Consider the following 20,485-nt stretch of genomic DNA (forward strand, 5'->3'; position numbering starts at 1 on the left):
TCAGGCACTGGAAGGTGCTAGAAGGTCTCCCTGGAGCCTTCTCTTCTCCAGGCTGAACAGCCCCAGCTCTCTCAGCCTGTCTCCAGAGCAGAGGGGCTCCAGCCCTCTGAGCATCTCCGTGGCCTCCTCTGGACTCGCTCCAACGTCAATGCTAATACAAAACACACAAAATTATACTTAGCCCACAGAGCTGTGGCAAGTTGCTCCAGTGACAGCAATCGGTGAGAAGAGAGTAGAAGGAGAAAGAGGGAGGGAAGAAGAGAGCAGAGTAGAGCCCACCCCCAGCAGCTTTCCCATTTATAGTGAACGTGACGTTAATGCTATAGAACACACCCGAGGGCCAGCCTGGGGCAGCTGCCCTGGCTCTCACTGCTCGTGGCCTTGATCACCACACCATGGCTGCCCACAGACTGAAACAACACGTAACAGACAATTGATTCTATAAATTTTATCCCCATGAAACCAGGACACATGGATGAAGCAATTTCAGGATTTTTTTTTCCCCAAAAAAAATTTAAAAAACACTTATTAAGGAAAAAAAAAATCTATTTATATACTGAATCTCCACGTTGCTCAAACAAGAAGGAAGAGAGCGCGGCGGCAAATCCTTCACCTCCTTAGGAGAGGAGGGCAGAGGGCTGGAGCCGGCGGGGGGGGGGTTCCGCTACGAGCCCCCCTCCCACCGCCGTCTCCGCACTCACCCGCGCGAAAAGCAGCGTCTTCCCCGCGTCGCAGAGGCCCAGCAGCAACACCGCCTTCCGGCTGCTCCTCCTGCCCTGCACCACCCTCCAGATCACTGCGGGAGAGAGGAGGGAGCGCCTCACCCACCGCCACCGGCTCCCCCTCAGCCAGCGCGGCCCGCTGGGGGGGGGCGGCGCTCCCGGGCAGGCCCGCAGGGCCCGATTAAGGGGACGGGGGTGTTCCCCCGCGGGCCGCAACTCACGGAAAGTGATGGCGACGGCGAGCAGCGCCAGGAGGACGGAGAGGACGGCGGGGCCGGGCGCCCGCAGCTCCTGCCGCAGCGCCTCCAGGTGCGGCTCCAGCCCGCCCGCCATGGCGGCCCGCCGCACACGTCGCCGTGCACCGCTTCCGCTTCCGGCCGCGGGGGCTGCCGGGAAGGGCGGCGGGAGCGCGGGGCCTGCCGGGAGCTGTGGTGCCCTCGGGGGTCCCGGGAGGAGGCGGGGGGCGGCCCTGGGGCTGTCTGCAGCTACCTGAAAGGAGGGTGTAGCGGGGTGGGGTCGGTCTCTTCTCCCGGGTAACAAGTGACAGGACGACAGGGAACGGCCTCAAGTTGTGCCAGGGGAGGGTTAGGTTGGACATCAGGGAAAATGTCTTCACCAAAAGGGTTGTCAAGGTCCGGGAGGTGGTCGCCCCCCTCAGCTCAGCACCAGGTCCTTGGTTTGAGACTCAAACTGTCACCAAAATCAGGAATAAACCTCTTAACACCAATGTAGCACTAAGCAGGCACTCACTTTATTACAGCACTGGATCATTCCACCTACTGTGCGTACCATATAGTGCATCAGTCAAAGCTTATGTCGCCTTGTTACATACATGTGCATCAAATTTCCGGGAATGGTTATACATGTTCATTATGGGGGTGTTGGTCCATGGCCGGCTGAATATGAGCCAGCAGTGCGCCCAGGGGGCCAAGAAGGCCACCAGTATCCTGGCTTGTGTCAGCACTAGTGTGGCCAGCAGGACTAGGTCAGGGATTGTCCCCCTGTACTCGCACTGGTGAGGCCGCACCTCGAATCCTGGGTGCAGTTTTGGGCCCCTCACTATGAGAAAGACCTTGAGGTGCTGGAGCGAGTCCAGAGAAGGGCAACGGAGCTGGTGAAGGGTCTGGAGCACAAGTGTGATGAGGAGCGGCTGAGGGACCTGGGGGTGTTTAGTGTGGAGAAAAGGAGGCTGAGGGGAGACCTTCTCACTCTCTACAACTGCCTGAAAGGAGGGTGTAGCGAGGTGGGGTCGGTCTCTTCTCCCAGGTAACAAGCAATAGGACGAGACGGAACAGCCTCAAGTTGTGCCAGGGCAGGTTTAGGTTGGAGATCAGGGAAAATGTCTTCACCAAAAGGGTTGTCAAGCACTGGCACAGGCTGCCCAGGGCAGGGGTGGAGTCCCCATCCCTGGAGGGATTTAAAAGCCGTGTAGATGTGGTGCTGAGGGACATGGGTTAGTGGTGGCCTTGGCAGTGCTGGGTTAATGGTTGGACTTGGTGATCTTAAAGGTCCTTTCCAACCCAAACGATTCTATGGTTCTGTGATTCTAAAAGGCACCTGCACAGTCCCACACGCTGCAGGCAGGGGGGCAAAAGCCATCTGTCCAATATACTTCATCCTACATAAATGTGAACAACTAAATTTCATTGCTTCCTGTCACACTCTACATTTTTGTCTTCCAAGGTGATCTTCAGTCAGGCTGGTGGACTTCTCACAATACATACCGCATGCATCCAAAAATCATCACTGTGAGCCCATCCAAATATTCATTCCCTCAAAGCCAGAAGCTCTTAGCATCTTTCTGCCCTCAGCAGCTCTTCCATGCCTGCCTTGCCAACAGGGTTGGAACCTGCTGGATTATCCCAGACCCTGTTCCTCTGAAGCAGAGAACCTCAGCAGACCTTTTTGTCTTGGCTTTTTATTTTCACCATGGATCAGAACCAGGTTGCCCACCTATGTATTTGTTTTCAGGTCAGCAGCACATCAGACAGACTCCAGAAACACACATTTCTAAGTCAGTCCTAGATTTTTTGGGGGGAGGAAGTCTGAGCCTGGACTCTCCCCATCAATACATTATGTGTTTTAAGAGTACTGCCTGGTGGAAAGAGCTTGGATCCAGCCAGCTGAGATATGAGATGGAGTGATTTCTATTCACACCTTCCATCTTACAACCGCTGTATTTTATTTGTTTGTTTTTTTTCCCTTCTCCACCCTTCAGCTTCCCTGTCGTAAACACCCTCCCTCTTCCTGTGTCCCAACCCCACTGGGCAACTGTGATCTGCTGGGGAGATAATGGGATAACCTCAGTGAAGCAAAAGCACAGAGAGTACAAAACATCTGTTAATTAGGCTCTAGGGCCTATTTAGTCTGGTTTGCTTTGCAAATGTTGGAATTAATTTCCCTAACGGGCAGCAATAACCTGAAGTGGCAATAGCTACTGTCCTGCAGCGAGAGGTACTGAGGAAGGAATGGGTTTAAGGACCGTTTTGAAAAAATCTCAGGACACCCCTTTAGATTTGAGATTTTATTTCTTGCTGTGATGGCAGCAGGGAACGGTAAAGTCTCAAACAGCCACTTTCAGAGTGATGAGGAAGGGCAGAGAAAGCAGTGAAGGCAGAGGGCCCTCCGTGGGTCGGTGTTGGGTGCTGAGGGCACGAGAGGAGTCATGGCTTGAAGTTTCCTCCTCCTCCAGCAAGGCTCCTTCCCATCCCACTACTTTTCCTCAAGGAAGGTGCACACCTGGAGGAGATCTGAAAAGGGAAAGGGCAGGGAGAAGTTCAGATCCTGCCTTCAAACACTCCCATCCCACCAGCACGCACCCAGCCATGCCAACCACATCATCGCATGGAAAATATATTCAATATGCCACAAAAAAATGTGTATTAACCACAGGTTGCACTGAACGCACACCGACAGCTAGCCTCATCTTGATTTAAATCATTAAATGGACAGCCACAGAAGAAACTGTCCGTGCCTGCAAGGCTGAGAGCTGCAGTTCACGGGCTTCTCCCTGGGGCTGTCACAGTTACCTGATGGATTGCAGGTATTGAGGCTAGAGACTGAAGCATAGTATTGATCTCCGAGGAATTCCTTGTATGTTATTCCTTCGCGGAGTTTGACCAGACACTTGGTCAAGTCTTTAAACAGAAGGTCCTTGGTTTGAGACTCAAACATCTTGAACCTGTCTGTCTCGATTCCTTTTGTCCCAAAGAGTTTCTGAAATAAAGGCATGAAGGGGTAAGTGTATGTAAAAAGTAGAAAGCTGGCAAGATTCAGCTCGGACAAGCCTCGCTCTTAGTCCTAGTTCTTCACCATCATCCTGGGGAGCCCCTAGCCGAGCTCCAGAAATTTAGGATTGAACCTCCTGACGGTGTGGGTAGATGAGGGAGCTCTCAGTGATAAGCACAGCTGTGGCACGACTGTCTAAGCAATTTTTTTTTCCATTTTAACGTGTCACTACACACAGAGCCCACTGGCAGATGCTGCCAGCAGGTCCTGTGCCTTAGCCATGAGTTGAAAGCCAAAGGAGATGACTTCCCAAGTGCCTCTCAGCAGATGCTGATGGTGGAGCAAATATGAACGTTTTCAATGTAAAATCAGAGCTGGCTTAGCCTGGATACCTTTACACTGTGTGTGTGCAGGGAGGCTGCTGTCTTCTCGGGGCTGTGCCTGACCCCGCTGGGTTAGAGACCAGGCACCTCAGAGGAGTTTCTGAAACACACCTGCAAGAGCATAGCCCGAGAAGGAGGAGATAATCTCATGTCACACAAGTATAGCGTGACAGTAGCAACCACTATGATCCGGCTGTTACCTAAAGGTGTATTTGCTAAGGTGGCAGAGGAGAAAGAGCAGTTGGGAAGGGATGGAGGAAGGGGGAGGGTAAGGGACAAGGCTGTCACCCCATATCAGTAAGTTAAGATCTTCCACGTTGCGCTGACTCAGGGAAACTCAGAGCATCATTGCTCTAAAAACGCAAACACGCCACATAAAACCAACCCCAGAACGTTTCTTCCCCTGTCAGTACTACTCACCTCTTGTCTCTCCAGCAGCTCACGGACTCTTTTTGCTTTCTCAGGACGCGTGACCACAGCATGGGTAGGAACTTTGGCCAGGTTGCAGGTCCTGTAATCCATGACATTTGCCCGTCCCCCATCAGTGCACAGCAACTCAAATTGGTCCATTTTCAGATTTTTGGCCCACTCTTCTTTATTTTTGCCTTTAAAGAGAATGGGTTTGGAGATTCAGAGATCTTGTGTAGCAGAAGAACAAGGGACCACCTGAATCGCTGTGCAGCTGAAATGAAATGATGGTTAGCGGGGAAGTGGCTCTGCAGAAATGCCTGGGAAGAGCCCCCCTGGGCGGACAGCACGTGCTGATGCTTGAATTCTGCTCCTCCTAAAGCTTGCTATAACCCTCTGCACCGGGAACGAAAATAAAGCAGATAAGGGAAGGCAGCCCTGCCAAGTCCCGTGCAACAGAATAACCACGTACCATCAGTGTTCTCCTCGACGATCGAATGCTTAATAAAGGCCACATCTCCCCGCTCGACCAAACACCTGGGAAGTACAAAGAAAGGCAAGTGATGTGGGTGCTTGAATCCTGGCCCTTTCCCACAGATTTGATTCTGGCCTGTGTCAAAGAATCACAGAATCAATCAGGTTGGAAGAGCTGTCTGGGATCATCGAGTCCAACCATTGCCCTGACACCACCATGGCAACTAGACCAGGGCACTAAGTGCCATGGCCAGGCTTTTCTTAAACACCTCCAGAGATGGTGACTCCACCACCTCCCTGGGCAGCCCCTTCCAATGGCTAATGACCCTTGCTGAGAAGAAATTCTTCCTAATGTCCAACCTGAACCTCCCCTGGTGAAGCTTGAGGCTGTGTCCTCTTGTCCTATCGCTGGTTGCCTGGGAGAAGAGGCCGACTCCCACTGCGCCACAACCTCCCTTCAGGTAGTTGTAGACTGCACTAAGGTCACCTCTGAGCCTCCTCTTCTCCAGGCTAAACACCCCCAGCTCCCTCAGCCGTTCCTCATAGGTCAGACCCTCCAGACCCTTCACCAGCTTGGTCGCCCTCCTCTGGACTCGCTCCAACACCTCAACATCTTTCTTGAAGTGCGGGGCCCAGTGTCTTATGTTCTAAAATAAATCTCCAAGGACAGCCAGGTCTAGGAGCCCTGCTGTGAATGTTTAAGGGTATCTGAAACATGGTTTTTTAACATATTCTGCAAAAAAACCCATGCATCCTTCTCACAGGATAAGTAGCCGATTTATTTTATTGTCAGAAAGAAGCAGTTTGAGCAGGTTCAGAATTCACTTTGATTTCTGCAATGCCTGCCTGCACATGTTAATAGCTTTGTAAAAACACCAACTTGCCCCAAAAGGACTGCAAACCGTGAAGCAGGGTCTCTTTGCTATTAGATGTAGATGAAACAAGATTAATTCTCTTTTTTAAATTCATGCCCAATATGAATTATAGAATCATAGAATCATAGAATGGTTTTGGGTTGGAAGGGACCCTAAAGATAATCTAGTTCCAACCCCCTGCCACGGGCAGGGACACCTTCCACCAGACCAGGTTGCTCCAAGCCCCATCCAACCTGGCCTTGAACACTGCCAGGGAGGGGGCAGCCACAGCTTCTCTGCGCAACCTGGGCCAGGGTCTCACCACCCTCACAGCAAAGAATTTCTTCCTCAGATCTCATCTCAATCTCCCCTCTTTCAGTTTAAAACCATTCCCCTTCGTCCTATCACTCCATGCCCCTGTAAAAAGCCCCTCTTCTGCTTTCCTGTAGCCCCTTCAGGCACTGGAAGGTGCTAGAAGTCTCCCTGGAGCCTTCTCTTCTCCAGGCTGAACAGCCCCAGCTCTCCCAGCCTGTCTCCATAGCAGAGGGGCTCCAGCCCTCTGAGCATCTCCGTGGCCTCCTCTGGACTTAGCCTTGGGCTGTTACTGAGCAGGTGCGGAGGAGAGGGCACTGAGGATGACCTCTAGCCTCTGCACTTTTTAGAGGACAGCTCGTTTTAACTAAGGCAAGCAGCATTTTAACAGGGGGTGTCTAGTGGCAGCATTGTTTGTGGGTCCCCATCTTTTAACATTCCTTATTCGTGTTAAAAGCGTAGCACTGCTGCCACTGTAGGGGGTCTGGCTGAAACACTTGCGTCTCTCCAAGTTTGCCTGGAGGCACCAGGACATTAGTTTTACAGAACAGGAATGTTTTACATCATTTGGCAGGAAGCCACATAAAGAAAAACCATATAGTGTATGTATAATATTACAGACATATATACCTTCAGCAGTGAACAAGACAATGTCAGCAAATTAGCATCAGCGTGAGGCTGTGCTCCATATGTGATCTACCCATAACCTCTCTGATTAGCCCCAGCGTACTTGAGAGCGACCAGAGTGTTTCTACTACCTACCGGAAAGCTCCAGTATATCCATAGAATTTCTCGTGGCTGCTGGCGACGCACTTCTCTGGCGGCAGCCGCCCTGAGCCCTCGCAGAGCTGGCAGAGGCGAGAGTTAGGAGGAGACCCGGGAGCACAGCCCTCGCTGAAGTATTCATCTGAAGGCAGGAATAGGAAAAAAAATCACTTTTCCTGCGCTAAAAAAATGAGTTTTCTTTTAATAATACGTTCTCACACCGAATTTGTATTAACGGTCAGCGATTTGGCAGCAATGCCAGAGCTCAGGGGGAAGAAGGAACAGTGGGAAAGGCAGGCAGGAGGATAGTGGGAAAGGCAGGCAGGAGGATGGAGAGGCTGATCCTAAAACTTACTAGCACTAGTATCTTCTTGCAGGTAGAGATTTCCTTTTAATAATTATATGCTTAATCTGCCTTGGTCCATAATATTTCCAGATTATTTTTGTTCGACCGTAATCTCGCCAGTTGAGAGTTGGATGTAGAAGTTGATCTTCTGGACAATCTCGAAAGGCCCAGGGCCAATGCAGACTTTTACCTCCTCCTTCTCAGGCAGAGTCAGATCAGTCCCTTTAAGTTTCTTGAACAAAGATCATCCTCTCTCCCCTGTTCTCAGCCCTTCCTCTCCCTTCTGAGATTCGTAAACCCATCCTTTACCCCCACTCCACACCCTGCACAAGCACCAGGTCCCCTGCGCCTGGGGCAGCCTGTATTCCCCTTTTGGGAACACTTTGTGGGCTGCTGCAAAGGGAAAGGGAGAGGTGTGAAAAGAAAGCAAAGCCCCCCCAAGCAGCTGACGTGCCGTATCTTACTCTGAAGCAGTCACCAACAGCCTAAAACTTTGCTCAGTGAAACCTCACACGACAGAGTCTTCTCCATTTCCCACCTCCAAGTGGGAACCTTTGAGGCACAAGAAACTTTGAAGATCAGATGAAGAATGGGAAAACATTTTTGCAAGCAGATTCCATCGAAGAAAAGGATGCAAAACTCGACTCACCAAAATTGCAGCTCCCCGTCCTGTTGTGAATCAAGCCCATGGGGATGTTCCAGCCAGCAGTCCTCCCGACAGCGGTGTGGCACGACCTCTTGCCCTGCAGGTTGTTCCATGTGATATCGCTGTCAGATTTCTTCACAACAGCCACAGCAAAGTAGGATGCTTCCGGAAGATAAAATAGAGGAGCGTTAAGGACTGACCCGAGGATCCCACCGTGCTCCCTTAGGAGAGCATTGGCTCCATGTGGGAGAGGGCACCTATGAGCAGTGTAGGAGAAATACTTTGCATTTATAAATGATTTGCCATGCAGTGAGAACAGAAGAGTTTGCAGATGTGATGCATCTACTCCTACCATGCTCCTGGGAAATTGTTAACCCTGGCATTTCCCCCCCTCCCAAAACTCTGACACTTGGCTATGTGAGAAGGCTACAGCAAGACATATGTGATGATTTCTTATCCCCTCCTGATTTCTTATCCCCTCTTTAGGAAAAGACAAAAACCCTCCTTCCTCTCCCTCTTCCCAGTTCTATAAAAAACAATTTCCTAATGCTACAACCCCAACCCCCTTTCCCCGTTTGCAGCCACGGCACCGTTATGGTGTGACTGTGCTCCAGCACAAATCTCTGCCGCTGCCGTATGCTATGCCTTGATATCTGCTTGCAGGCCCAGACTTTCCCTCTGACTACTAAATTCATCTCCTAAATTTTTAATATCTACATTGGCTCTTTGTGTGGAGACTGGCCATTTATTCTCCACTCATGACTGCGTATGTATTTTTCTGCTTATATACATCAGGACTGTTTTTTGTCCCTCTGTTGTCGGTAATTACCTGGTTCTCCTTCTGCTTTGCTGCACTGACTGTCATCTGAGGGAGGGGAAAAAGAAGAAGATATTAGAAAAAAGATATGGCAAATCCTAAAAAGGATTGAGCTCACTAATTTCTGGAGAAACTTCATTCTAGAAGTGACTATTTCAGGTAACACCTTGTGCATCACGGAATCACAGAATGGTTAAGGGTTGGAAGGAACCTCTGGAGATCATCCAGTCCAACCCCCTGCCAAAGCAGGGTCACCCAGAGCACGTTGCACAGGGTTGTGTCCAGGCGGGGTTTGAATATCTCCAGAGAAGGAGACTCCCCCCTCCCTGGGCAGCCTGTGCCAGGGCTCTGCCACCCTCACAGCAAAGAAGTTTTTCCTCATGTTCAGATGGAACTTCCCATGTTTCAGCTTGTGCCCATTGCCCCTTGTCCTGTCACTGGGCACCACTGAGAAGAGTCTGGCCCCATCCCCTTGACACCCCCCCTAAGGTATCTGTAAGCATTGATAAGATACCCCCTCAGTCTGCTCCTCTCCAGCTGAACAGCCCCAGCTCCCTCAGCCTCTCCTCATAGGAGAGATGCTCCAGTCCTCTGATCATCTTTGTAGCCCTTTGCTGGACTCTCCAGTAATTCCTTATCTTTCCTGAACTGGGAGGCCCAGAACTGGACACAGTACTCCAGATGTGGCCTCACCAAGGCTGTGTAGAGGGGGAGGAGAACCTGCCTTGACCTGTTGGCCACACTCTTCCTAATGCACCCCAGGACACCATTGGCCTTCCTGGCCCCAAGGGCACATCGTTGGCTCATGGGGAACTTGGTGTCCCCCGGAACACCCAGGTCCTTCTCTGTAGAGCTGCTCTCCAGTAGATCAGCCCCCAACCTGTACCGGTGCATGGGGTTATTCCTCCCAAGGTGCAGGACTCTACACTTGACTTTGTTGAACTTCATGAGGTTATTGACAGAACAAAGCACAGCCACCATCTGCTTCTCTGAGCTAAACCAACTAGTTTTACCAAGGCTGGTGCTAAAGGACAGGGACATCATGATTAAAATGAAGAAGACAGGAGCTGAAGGCCATTCTGTTCCTGACTGTCGATGCCCACTCTCCCAGGGCTGTTCCACCTTCGTGGAAAGATGAGGCGTGCAGCGGTGAGCAGAGTTGCCTCAGAGCACCCTGTGCGTTCTGCAGGATGCAGCGCTGAGGCTGCTTCCTAGATTTCGGATTAAAACTAGGGCTTTTGCACCAGCCCATTCCCCCTCCCTGGACCCAGAGGGGCTGTGCTTACCCTCATAGCTTTCTCCCATCACTGGCACCAAGCCACACACGCCAGCAGTGTAGACAAAACCTCCGTCTAAGCTGATGGCATCTGCTTCACCTTTCTGCAACGAAAACGGCGCAGCGATGAAATGATGATGTATGTCCCCAGCCTGGCGCTCTTCAGAAACCGGGTTGTGAAAGCAGCACTCACAGAATCACAGAATCAGTGAGGTTGGAAGAGCCCTCTGGCATCATCGAGTCCAACCATTGCCCTGACGCCACCATGTCAACTAGACCAGGGCACTAAGTGCCATGTCCAGGCTTTTCTTAAACCCCTCCAGAGATGGTGACTCCACCACCTCCCTGGGCAGCCCCTTCCAATGGCTAATGACCCTTGCTGAGAAGAAATGCTTCCTAATGTCCAACCTGAACCTCCCCTGGCGAAGCTTGAGGCTGTGTCCTCTTGTCCTATCGCTAGTTGCCCGGGAGAAGAGGCCAACTCCCACTTCACTACAATCTCCCTTCAGGTAGTTGTAGACTGCACTAAGGTCACCTCTGAGCCTCCTCTTCTCCAGGCTAAACACCCCCAGCTCCCTCAGCTGTTCCTCGGAGGTCAGACCCCCCAGACCCTTCACCAGCTTGGTCGCCCTCCTCTGCACTCGCTCCAACACCTCAACATCTCTCTTGAAGTGCGGGGCCCAGAACTGGACACAGGATTCAAGGTGCGGCCTCACCAGTGCCGAGTACAGAGGGACGATCCCTTCCCCAGACCGGCTGGCTCCACTATTCCTAATAGAGGCCAGGATGCCATTGGCCTTCTTGGCCACCTGGGCACACTGCTGCCTCATGTTTAGCCGGCTGTCGATCAGCACCCCCAGGTCTCTTTCTGCCGGGCCACTTTCTAACCACTCTTCCCCCAGCCTGTAGCGCTGCGTGGGGTTGTTGTGGCCGAAGTGTCAGACCCGGCACTTGTTCTTGTTGAATGTCATGCCGTTAGTCTCAGCCCATCTATCTAACCGTCACTCGATGTAAGGGAGAAAGGCTTGGGGCTAAGGGGACCTGGGAGGCCACCCCTTAGCACACGGACAGACGAGGTCGCGCTGATGCAAGCAGAGGGAGTTTTGAAATTCTCTCTCCCATGCGCTGGTAACCACCTCCAGCAGCAGCTCTCCTCCCCAGGCACTGCAGGCTCAGGCATGTGTCTCTCCTCACCCACTTCCCTGCCAGGCAGATTTCCTTCTCTCACCTGTCCTTGCAAGTTTGCAGTTTGTCCTGTCTTCACGGTACTGACCCAACCCTCTGAGCTACTACCAGCATCCTCGTGTACACTGTGGAACCACTCCTCTTTTAAGCAGGCAACTGGTTTTCTCTGCATTTCACAAAATCTGAATTTTGCCTTCCTTTTCCAAATAAAAAGTGACTTCATGCCAGAAAATTGCTTTTTGTTTAGGAAACTTCAAAAAAGAACACTGTCCAATAACTCTTTTTAAAAATATTAAGCTGTGAAAAAATAGTCAAGCCTTTTCCCTGTGAGATGTTGGTTTCTGCCCACTGGTATTTCTCACAAAGCTCCCAATATTTTATTTTAAATTCTACTCCCCCCTCCTCTGCCGCATCTATTCCCAGGCTGAAGGAAGCAATGCTGCTCTCCATCTGAAAGGTTCACAGGGAGAAGGAAAGGGGAAAAAAAGCCGTACCATGATCTTGACAATGCAGTCCTTGGTGTTGTCTGCCACGGTGCACTCCACCTCCCCATTGCTCACCACACTCCAGAGGTCACACTTGCTCTTCTCATTCTTGCCGACCGCGCACCACCGCGTCTTGTTTTCTCTGCGGTTGGAGCTCAGCTGATCTGTAAAACCAGCAGAGGGAAAAAAAAAGGGTAAGCCTAGAGCCCTGCTGAGCAATAAGGCTGCAAACAAGCTACTTGCTGGGCGAGTGGGACTCAGCCATGAACCGTCTGTACACGCCAGCCTGCTGCTGCCCAGTGCAAGAGGTTCTTGTTTATCATAGAATCACAGACTGGTTTGGGTTGGAAGAGACCTTAAAGACCATCTAGTTCCAACCCCCCTGCCACGGGCAGGGACACCTTCCACCAGACCAGGTTGCTCAAAGCCTCCCTGGGCTGGCGTGAATGGAAGGGATGGTTCTTAAGCTGAAGACTGCTCAAAAATCAACTTACAGGTCAGAAAGGAGAATTTCTGCGCAACACAAGCCGTTCATGTAGAGTCGTGTTCGCTAAAACATCGTGAGCACTAAACCACCGTGCGTCAATAGTACTTGGCATTGCTGCCTACAATATATTCCTCATTTCTCCAGACCACACAGCCCAGACAACCATGCGACTAAGACCAGACCCAGCTGGAAAAATACAACCTAGTTATGTTTCTGTGAAGTGGCATCTGAATAATCTGTTTTGATGCTACATGAAGTCCATGCACCCCCTTCCATAAGTGCCATTGCAGCTGAGCCTACCACAGAGATCTCTGAGCAACTATACATTTTAAGTGGATTTCAGGGGTCATTTGTGGGGTATTTGACTCTCAGAAAGCCAGCTAGGACATTCATAAATGCTTTATGAGTCTAGATGGAAATAAAGGACACTGTTTCCCTCAAGTGGCCAATACTGCACCTGGTGTCACAGAATTCACAGAATCAATGAGGTTGGAAGAGCCCTCTGGGATCATCGAGTCCAACCCTTGCCCTGACACCACCATGTCAACTAGACCATGGCACTAAGTGCCATGTCCAGGCTTTTCTTAAACCCCTCCAGAGATGGTGACTCCAACCACCTCCCTGGGCAGCCCCTTCCAATGGCTAATGACCCTTGCTGACAAGAAATGCTTCCTAATGTCCAACCTGAACCTCCCCTGGCCAAGCTTGAGGCTGTGTTCTCTTGTCCTATCGCTAGTTGCCCGGGAGAAGAGGCCGACTCCCACTTCACTACAACCTCCCTTCAGGTAGTTGTAGACTGCAATAAGGTCACCTCTGAGCCTCCTCTTCTCCAGGCTAAACAACCCCAGTTCCCTCAGCCATTCCTCGTAGGTCAGACCCTCCAGACCCTTCACCAGCTTGGTGGCCCTCCTCTAGACTCGCTCCAACACCTCAACATGTTTCTTGAAGTGTCCTGGGATGTTCCTTCCTCTGACACCCCAGAAGTGGCATTTCTAAGTAGCAGTTTTGACCATGCCCAACCCCTACCACCAGCTGAATAACCGTGGGCAATTTTTGTTGTTGCAATCGTAGCGAAGGGATGAGGGGTGGACTGTGTGTAACTTTTTCACCTTTGTCGGTGTGGTGATGATGTTATTTTGACATCGGCAGCAACAAATTCCTTTTGTTGATGTAAGTGAAGTTGGTGAAGATTGTGTGATTTTAACAATAATACCTTTGACAGGAAATATTTTGCAGAGAACTGTCTGTGTTTGAAAAAAATCACGTTCCTTTCCTCGGTCATATTTGTTCACCCCATCTCTTCAATGCAGCTCACACTAACAGGACATCAGTATTTCACATCCAGCCTACCTTTCTGAAGGCTCTGGATGGCACTGTAGTACTCAAAGCCCAGGTAGAGCTGGGTATCCATCAGTGGTGGGATACGCTTCAGCATTATAGCAGAGTCTTTGAAAATCATGTCTTTGAGGGCTGGGTCCTTCTTGCCAGGTGGCCCAAAGAGCTGGAAGTTGTTGGTTGTGCCCACGCCAAATTTTTCCTGCCATGAGGGAAAAATAATCAGCAACTGACCATACCAAAGGGCTTAGAAAGCTGGAGAGAGCAGGCAAAGCCAGGGGACAGAAGAGGGGATACTAGGGGAAGGAAAGAAGAGCTTGACAATACCTGTGCTCTTGAGAGAAAGTTCCAGATGTCATCAACCTTGCTATCATCTCGAGCCACAACAGCATGAGCAGGCACCCTGGCCCAGTGACAGGCTTTGTAGTTGTCCACGGGCTGACGGCTGCCATCCAGACACAGCAGCTCGTACTCATCCTTCTCCTCCGGGGCATTTTCTGGAGGAAGGGAGGAACCATGAGTCGCATCACCATGAAAACAGACAAAAAAGCCGGTCCGGGGCAGCTTTGTAATGAATTTATTTCTGCAGAAGCTAGGGGGAGAATTCTTTTCAGAAGACAGGTTGTACACTCCCCTTTTGCAATGGTGATGGGGTCATCGTGGTCATACGAATGCAATGCAGAAAGGAGAATGCATGTGCCTGTGAAAGGGAGATCATCTCTGCCTCTGTCATAACTAACCCGACAGTGAGAGGATTTATGTGGCAGTAGTACCTAGACATCCAGCCATGTAGAAATAGATAAATACAAATAGGTTTACAAACACCATACAAATGGATTGAACAGGTCAGGAGCCACACATGATCTGTGAAGGCCAGTAGTGTCAAGGTTAAAAACAGAGCCCAGGTCAGAGATCACAGGGTTACAAGAGAATTCAGGTGGGAAGGGACCTCTGAAGATCTCCGGTCCAAGCCCCTGCACAAAGCAGGGGCAGACTAGGTTGCTCCAAGTGGATCATGAAAACCTCCAAGGATGGGGAGTGCACAGCTGTCCCGGGCAACCTGTCCCACCACTTGACTGTCCTCAAGCAGAAAAAGTCCACAGTGTGCAAAACATGTTTCTAGAGATGAAAAGAGAAGAGGTTTGGGGAAAACCTGGAGAGGAGTGAAAGTCTGCACAGTGTAGACTAATTGCAGGATGGAGCGGCAGTGAGAGGTTGGACTGGAAAGGAGAGAAACGAGTGACCTCGCAGGCCTACCTTGAACAGTTGTGTGTTTCACAAAAGCCACGTCTCCTTTTCCATCTTTCAGACAGCTGCAGGTGGAAGGAACAGAAGAGATGATGTTAAAAAAACAGATATTGTGGCCCCCCTATCTCCTATTTCAGCAAATCGCTTCGGCACAAACTGCAACCATAGAGCAGTGGTCTTCCCCCCAAAAAAATGCTGTGCTGGCAGGGAAGAAAATGTAACGGCAGAGGAGTAATGCTCAAGAAGCCCAGCTGCCTCGCTCATCTCCTGCTGGCTGCCTGCTGGTTATTACTAACTAGATCTTCAATACCAGCACTCCCAGTTGTTCTATAAATTCAGTCTCCTCAGGCCCCCTGATTACGACACAGCCCTCCCTGGTATAACGAAAACTTGTATGTGTCAGGGCTAGAATATTTCCCAAAGGAAAAATAACTTTCGCTCACTTAAAAGCTCCAGAATATCCAGAATAAAGTCCTGTGCGGGAGCATTTGGTTTTGGCGTCCCCCTTGCACTGGCGGCACAGCTTTTGTTCAGTGGTGGCACCAGGCACGCAGCTGGCAGAGAAAAAATTGGCCACCGCTGTGGATGAGAAAGAAGCAATAGTTAGCCTAAAATTCATTTTCACAAGGACCTGGAGGGGAAGGGATGCATAAAGAATGTCAGTGACTCGACTGCTCTGTGAGCTGCTCCTGGACCTCCACAGAAGATCGGGCAACATGGCTTTCACCATACCACAGCCCCTGGCTTAACACCAGCCCATTTCCCTGGCCGTTTCCCACCTCACCTTGCTCGATGGAACCTGAGTCTTTGCCGTCCCACTTGATGGCTCCTCGGTGGACGAGTATCCCAATGGGGATGTTCCAGCCAGCAGACCTGCCCAGGCCTGTGTGGCAGGAGGTCTTGCCCTGCAGGTCATTTATTGTGAAGCCTGTTCCTTTCTTCACGACGGCCACGGCGTAGTAGCTGGTTGTAGAGCCTGCAGTGCAGGAAAAAGCAGGAAAGCAATGAAAAAGCAGGACTTAGGAATATCTCAAATCCTGCCAAACCCCTGATTTCAGAGAATAAAGTGCTGCACTTCCAAATAATCAGCACCTTTGCTTGAACACTTGTGGTTTTCTCATTTTCTTAGGGATGAGTTACACTGCCAATATCGAACCAACGCTGCACATTACAACTTGCAGCGGTAAGTGACCTGAAAATACTATCACACGCAAAATGCTTTGCCACTGGCCAGATGTTAGATGTGCCCACAGTTTTGTAAGGATGCTACAACAAGTCTTTTTGGCAAATCTTCTTTGGCAAGTCTTTTCTCAAACAGCACCGTTGCCCACCGAAGCATACATGTGAACCTTGCGAGAACGAAATTCCACATTTAGTCTTTAAAATTACACCTAATCCATCACATGCTACATATGAATAAAGTGACTTCGTTTTAGGGGTGGTAGAGACCACAGCCTTCCATTTAATATCTGTATTTTCTTAGCTTCTGTGTTGGGAATGACTCTGCCATGTTACTTTGATCCTGAATATTGTGTACAAACAGGCTGAATGCCAGGGCAGAGGTCAGAAGAGGTTGGGAGCTTTCATGTGGTGGGATTGCAGAAGGCAAGAAAGACAAAAATGGAGAACCAGTGTCTGTTCGGCTCCCAAGGGAAAGATGGGAGAGACGAAGTGGCCTTCCACGGCCACTGCATCATCACAGGATCAGTGACTTTCATCACAGCCAATGTCAGAAATTGGGCACTGGCTCTGCCCCTTTCCATTGCAGTGACTCTATGGCCATGGGTGATGATTCACATTTTGGTGTCACTGCCCCTTCCCCTCTGGGATCTGGAAGCCAGGGGCAATATCTCGGACACCCAAGAGAAATAACGTGGGAGCTCTGCTTGGAAAGGACGGCCTTTGCACTATCAGTTTGTTACCACCACTAGGCTTAAAAATATTGCGTGAAAACGTACCTCCGGTTTGTTCGTAGACCTCAGCAGCAATGGGTTTCAGCTTGTAGGGGGCAAGGCCTGCCTCATAAACATGACCACCGTCCAAGCTAACACCATCTGCTTCGTTATTCTAAACAACAAAAGATTTCAGTCAATCAACAAAGAGCAGGGATGCATGAGGGAAAACTCTTCCCCGGAGTCTCTCCTGGATCCTTGCAGATAGGTCCTTCTGTACAAGGGGATCACAGGCAACAACCAGTGACTAAAAGGAAACCCCAGCCTTCTCCAGGCTGCTGAAACACCCTCAGTGCCCAGCACAGATATTTGCTGCCCACTCACCGAAATGGCTTTTATGCAGTCGAGGTACGTTGCTTTCTGCACACAATTCAATGTGACGCTCTCTTGTTGCATGAGGTCCCTTAGAGTGTGGCATTTGTTCTGTTCTGCTGAGGATATTGTGCACCATCTGATGCTTGTCTTGGGGGGAGCGGCAAAACACAGAGCTGTAGAAAGAACCAGAAATAAATAGTCTCAGAGAGGTAGAAAGGCACCAATTTGAGAGAAACAGCATCTCTGTGAATACACGATCTCTGGTTCCCTGCAGCCCTGGCCTCGGGTGATGGCCAAGTGCAGGATCTCCCTTGCATATCTCCTAAGTCATGCAGGAAGGCCGTTTCTTTCTTGCCTGACATGTGCACCTGCAGGAACATCTGGGAGGATCATTCCTGTCCCTGGGTAATGGGTACCCTGCACAGCATCATGATTCAAGCAGCCTGGGCTCACAGCAACACCCACAGAAGTAGGAGAACAAGTCTACACACTTCAGTAGAAATCAAACTCAAGACTTTGCAAAAACAGAGAAAAGGGGGTCCACTGAAGCAATGTCTTTGCAAATAACCCCAGAGGGAGAACCGCTCTGACCTGGCAGGACTACATTCAGTACGTTGCCACACATGACCTCCTTGGCAGCTAGATGATCTGATTTATTTAACTCTCTCTCTACATCTCACCTCCTCCACTACACGCAGTAACAGAGATGCCATACCACCACCACAGTCCTCTCTCCTAAGAGTCCCCCAACCCATAACTGCAGCTGACTGGTAGCTCTGGGAGACCAGAGCAAAGCAAAGACCTCAGGTGGACACAGGCTCACACCTCTTTTAGCAATCTGAACACCAGAAACGCTGGAAACTTGCAGTTAAAGTATGTGGCCAGCCTGTGCTGCACACTTCACCTTAACTCTGCCCCTTCGTGGCAGGGTTGTGCAGACCAAGAGGCTGCACGCACAGCTCGCTCCCTCCCAACCCTCAATGGCACATTTCATTCAAACACCTCCAGATTAACCTGTGCTGTTTCCATTTTCTCTTTCACCTCTGAAATATTCTCTCTCACTTGATTTTTGAGCAATAACCCTGCCAGCAGACACCTCCCCTCCTCCCAGTGGAGGTGCTGATTTTGGCTACAGGGAGAATCCTTAGCCTCAATTCCTGCTGCCATCGTCTACATTTTTCAAGTCTTGGCTGCACAAAGCCATGGTCACCTTAATGTAGTGCTGGCAACCATCCTGCCCTGGGCAGAGGCTGGATGGGGACCTCCTGAGGGAGTAAGCCCAGCTGCACTGGTGACATCAGGAAGGCAACGGGAGCCTGAGTGCCACGGCCTCTGCCACAGAGATTTGGGCAACCTCAGCAGAGGAGGAGGGACTCTTCACCGTTAATAATATATCATTGAGTGATAGTACTCAGCAAAGGTTCTTGAGGGCTTCCCGATGCCAGCGGCACAGGGAGCACTTCCCATGAATCGTAGAATCACAGACTGGTTTGGGTTGGAAGGGACCTTAAAGATCATCCAATTCCAACCCCTGCCAAGGGCAGGGACACCTTCCACCAGACCAGGTTGCTCCCAGCCCCATCCAACCTGGCCTTGAACACTGCCAGGGAGGGGGCAGCCACAGCTTCTCTGGGCAACCTGGGCCAGGGTCTCACCACCCTCACAGCAAAGAATTTCTTCCTCATATCTCATCTCAATCTCCCCTCTTTCAGGGTATGAGAGGTAATGAGAGGACATTAATCACCACCACACTTTATGGGGGATCAGAAGAGACCCGCTGCCTACTCTGAGAAGGGGACCCCTCTTTCCCTTTCCAGGCAGCGGTCCCCAGGTCAGGTGTCGACAGCAGCGATATCCTTGCCATGGCTACCTCCCCATCGCCTGCCAAAACTGTGAGCAGAGAGAGGGGAGAGAAATAATCGCTTCAAGTAGAGCCAGCTCTGCAGAGGCACAATTTAGGCATGAAATACACAGGAGCCCGAGCAAAGCGCGGAGGCGGCAGCAGGACAGAGCAGTGCAGGAGCAGAGGGGGGAGCGTGTGAAGTCTTTCATTATCAAGTCTTTCATTTCAAAAAGTTGCTGTCATTAATGCTCAAAACATCATCCTTGTTGACAGAGATCCACAGCTGCCAAAGCAAGCATCTGGCAGGCGCTCCTTTGCTTTTACTTAATAGCTGCCTGGGTCTGGCACATGCTGCTGCTCTAAAACAGCTCATCTAGGGGGAAAGCCTGGGGTCCTGGGAGGTTTTGAGTCTTCATTTCCCCCCCAAACTGCTTTCAGCAGACACTTACCCACTATCCCGAAGGACAGCACAGCGGGCAGTACGAGTTTCATACTTGAGCGGGGAGTCGGGTGCCGAGGAGGGGGTGCAGCAGCCTTGGTCACAGACTGTCCCCTCCAAGTCTGTGATGGCTCTGAAACCGTTTTCTTCCCCTTTTATAGAGGAGCAGCCCTGGCTGTGTTTGCAGAAGCAATGACCTAACACTGTTTGTCCTTCCTTGTTTCTCAATAGCTCCCAAATCGCCCCCCTCCCTGGATCAGCCCATTTTTAGGAAGCTTTTCACTTTGGCACTGAACCCCTCCACAGGCAGGAGTCAGAGCAGGGCAAGGCGCTTTTCATTTCACAAGGGGCTTCGTGTGGAAAATTCCCAAGTTGTGACATTTGACTTCCCCTGCAGGCTGAAACGCCACGGGAGGGGCTATTTTCTTTGTGCTAGCCACCCCCTGCCTTGCCCAGCCTAATCTCAGAAAGTCCCCGCTGGATCCAGCCCCGAGTTTTACATGTTTGCCAGTAACTGCTGCTGTTGTGCCCATCGCCCTTTGGCTCGCGGCACCCTGAGTGCCTGCCCGCTCCCTTGCGCTCTCTTGGCAACGGCAGCGGGGTTGAAAGGCAGTAAATGTTCCTTACGCATGATGTGGCAAGCTCCTTGCACAGGCAAAGAAAGCCAACAGCAGTGACCGGACAGTTTGATAGTGCCCTGCAGCCAGGAGGAAACATCCCGCTGCACCTTTGTTAAGTTCTTGGGGTGAACCTGGGAAGAAATGCTGAGATTAGCAGTCACCCTCCTCCCCCTTCCTCTGCAAAACCTCGCCATCCGATTGTATCACTCCTGATTTATCTCCCTGCAGCCAGGACCAGTGGGGCATGGCTAGGTTTACAAAGGTCTGCCTTCGTGATGCTGTCCCAGGCTCAATGTCCCAACCGTTGCTGCAGGCTACAAGACGAGCTTCAGGTTGACTTTGGCA

At 50.8% G+C, this 20,485-nt stretch overlaps 2 protein-coding genes across 3 annotated transcripts in view; both read right to left on the reverse strand.

Annotated features, from left to right (window-relative positions):
- The window catches only part of SRPRB (SRP receptor subunit beta), a 66,885-nt gene that overhangs the window by 10,305 nt on the left and 36,095 nt on the right, over positions 1-20,485 (reverse strand). Inside the window, exons 2-3 of one of the 2 annotated variants that reach the window (XM_068421060.1) lie at positions 944-1,062; positions 702-796 (exon numbers count right to left, since the gene is read on the reverse strand). In XM_068421060.1, coding sequence (XP_068277161.1) covers positions 702-796; positions 944-1,062 — 214 coding nt within the window. Of the gene's footprint in view, positions 1-701; positions 797-943; positions 1,079-20,485 lie in introns of those variants that run through there. The other variant, XM_068421061.1, reaches the window with a different exon arrangement.
- Positions 3,232-19,711, reverse strand: TF (transferrin). Its single transcript, XM_068421059.1, has 17 exons — positions 19,531-19,711; positions 17,248-17,411; positions 16,930-17,038; positions 15,756-15,947; positions 15,415-15,550; positions 14,981-15,036; positions 14,051-14,220; positions 13,739-13,925; positions 11,911-12,065; positions 10,242-10,335; positions 8,968-9,003; positions 8,142-8,300; positions 7,144-7,288; positions 5,214-5,278; positions 4,754-4,938; positions 3,752-3,938; positions 3,232-3,472 (listed from the first exon to the last, which is right to left on the reverse strand). Exons 1-17 carry the CDS (start codon positions 19,571-19,573, stop codon positions 3,435-3,437), a joined length of 2,121 nt encoding a protein of 706 aa, XP_068277160.1. The 5' UTR covers positions 19,574-19,711; the 3' UTR covers positions 3,232-3,434.

Source organism: Nyctibius grandis, chromosome 32 (assembly GCF_013368605.1).
Source record: "Nyctibius grandis isolate bNycGra1 chromosome 32, bNycGra1.pri, whole genome shotgun sequence".
NCBI classification, from domain to species: Eukaryota; Metazoa; Chordata; class Aves; order Nyctibiiformes; family Nyctibiidae; genus Nyctibius; species Nyctibius grandis.

Excerpts from the sequence above, each read along its gene's own strand:
- TF (XM_068421059.1), bottom strand. The coding sequence starts at position 19,573 with ATGAAACTCGTACTGCCCGCTGTGCTGTCCTTCGGGATAGTGG. Across the intron at positions 15,037-15,414 it reads GGATATTCTGGAGCTTTTAA|CTGTCTGAAAGATGGAAAAG; the intron begins GTGAGCGAAAGT and ends TTCCACCTGCAG. Across the intron at positions 8,301-8,967 it reads CAAAGCAGAAGGAGAACCAG|CATCCTACTTTGCTGTGGCT; the intron begins GTAATTACCGAC and ends ATCTTCCGGAAG.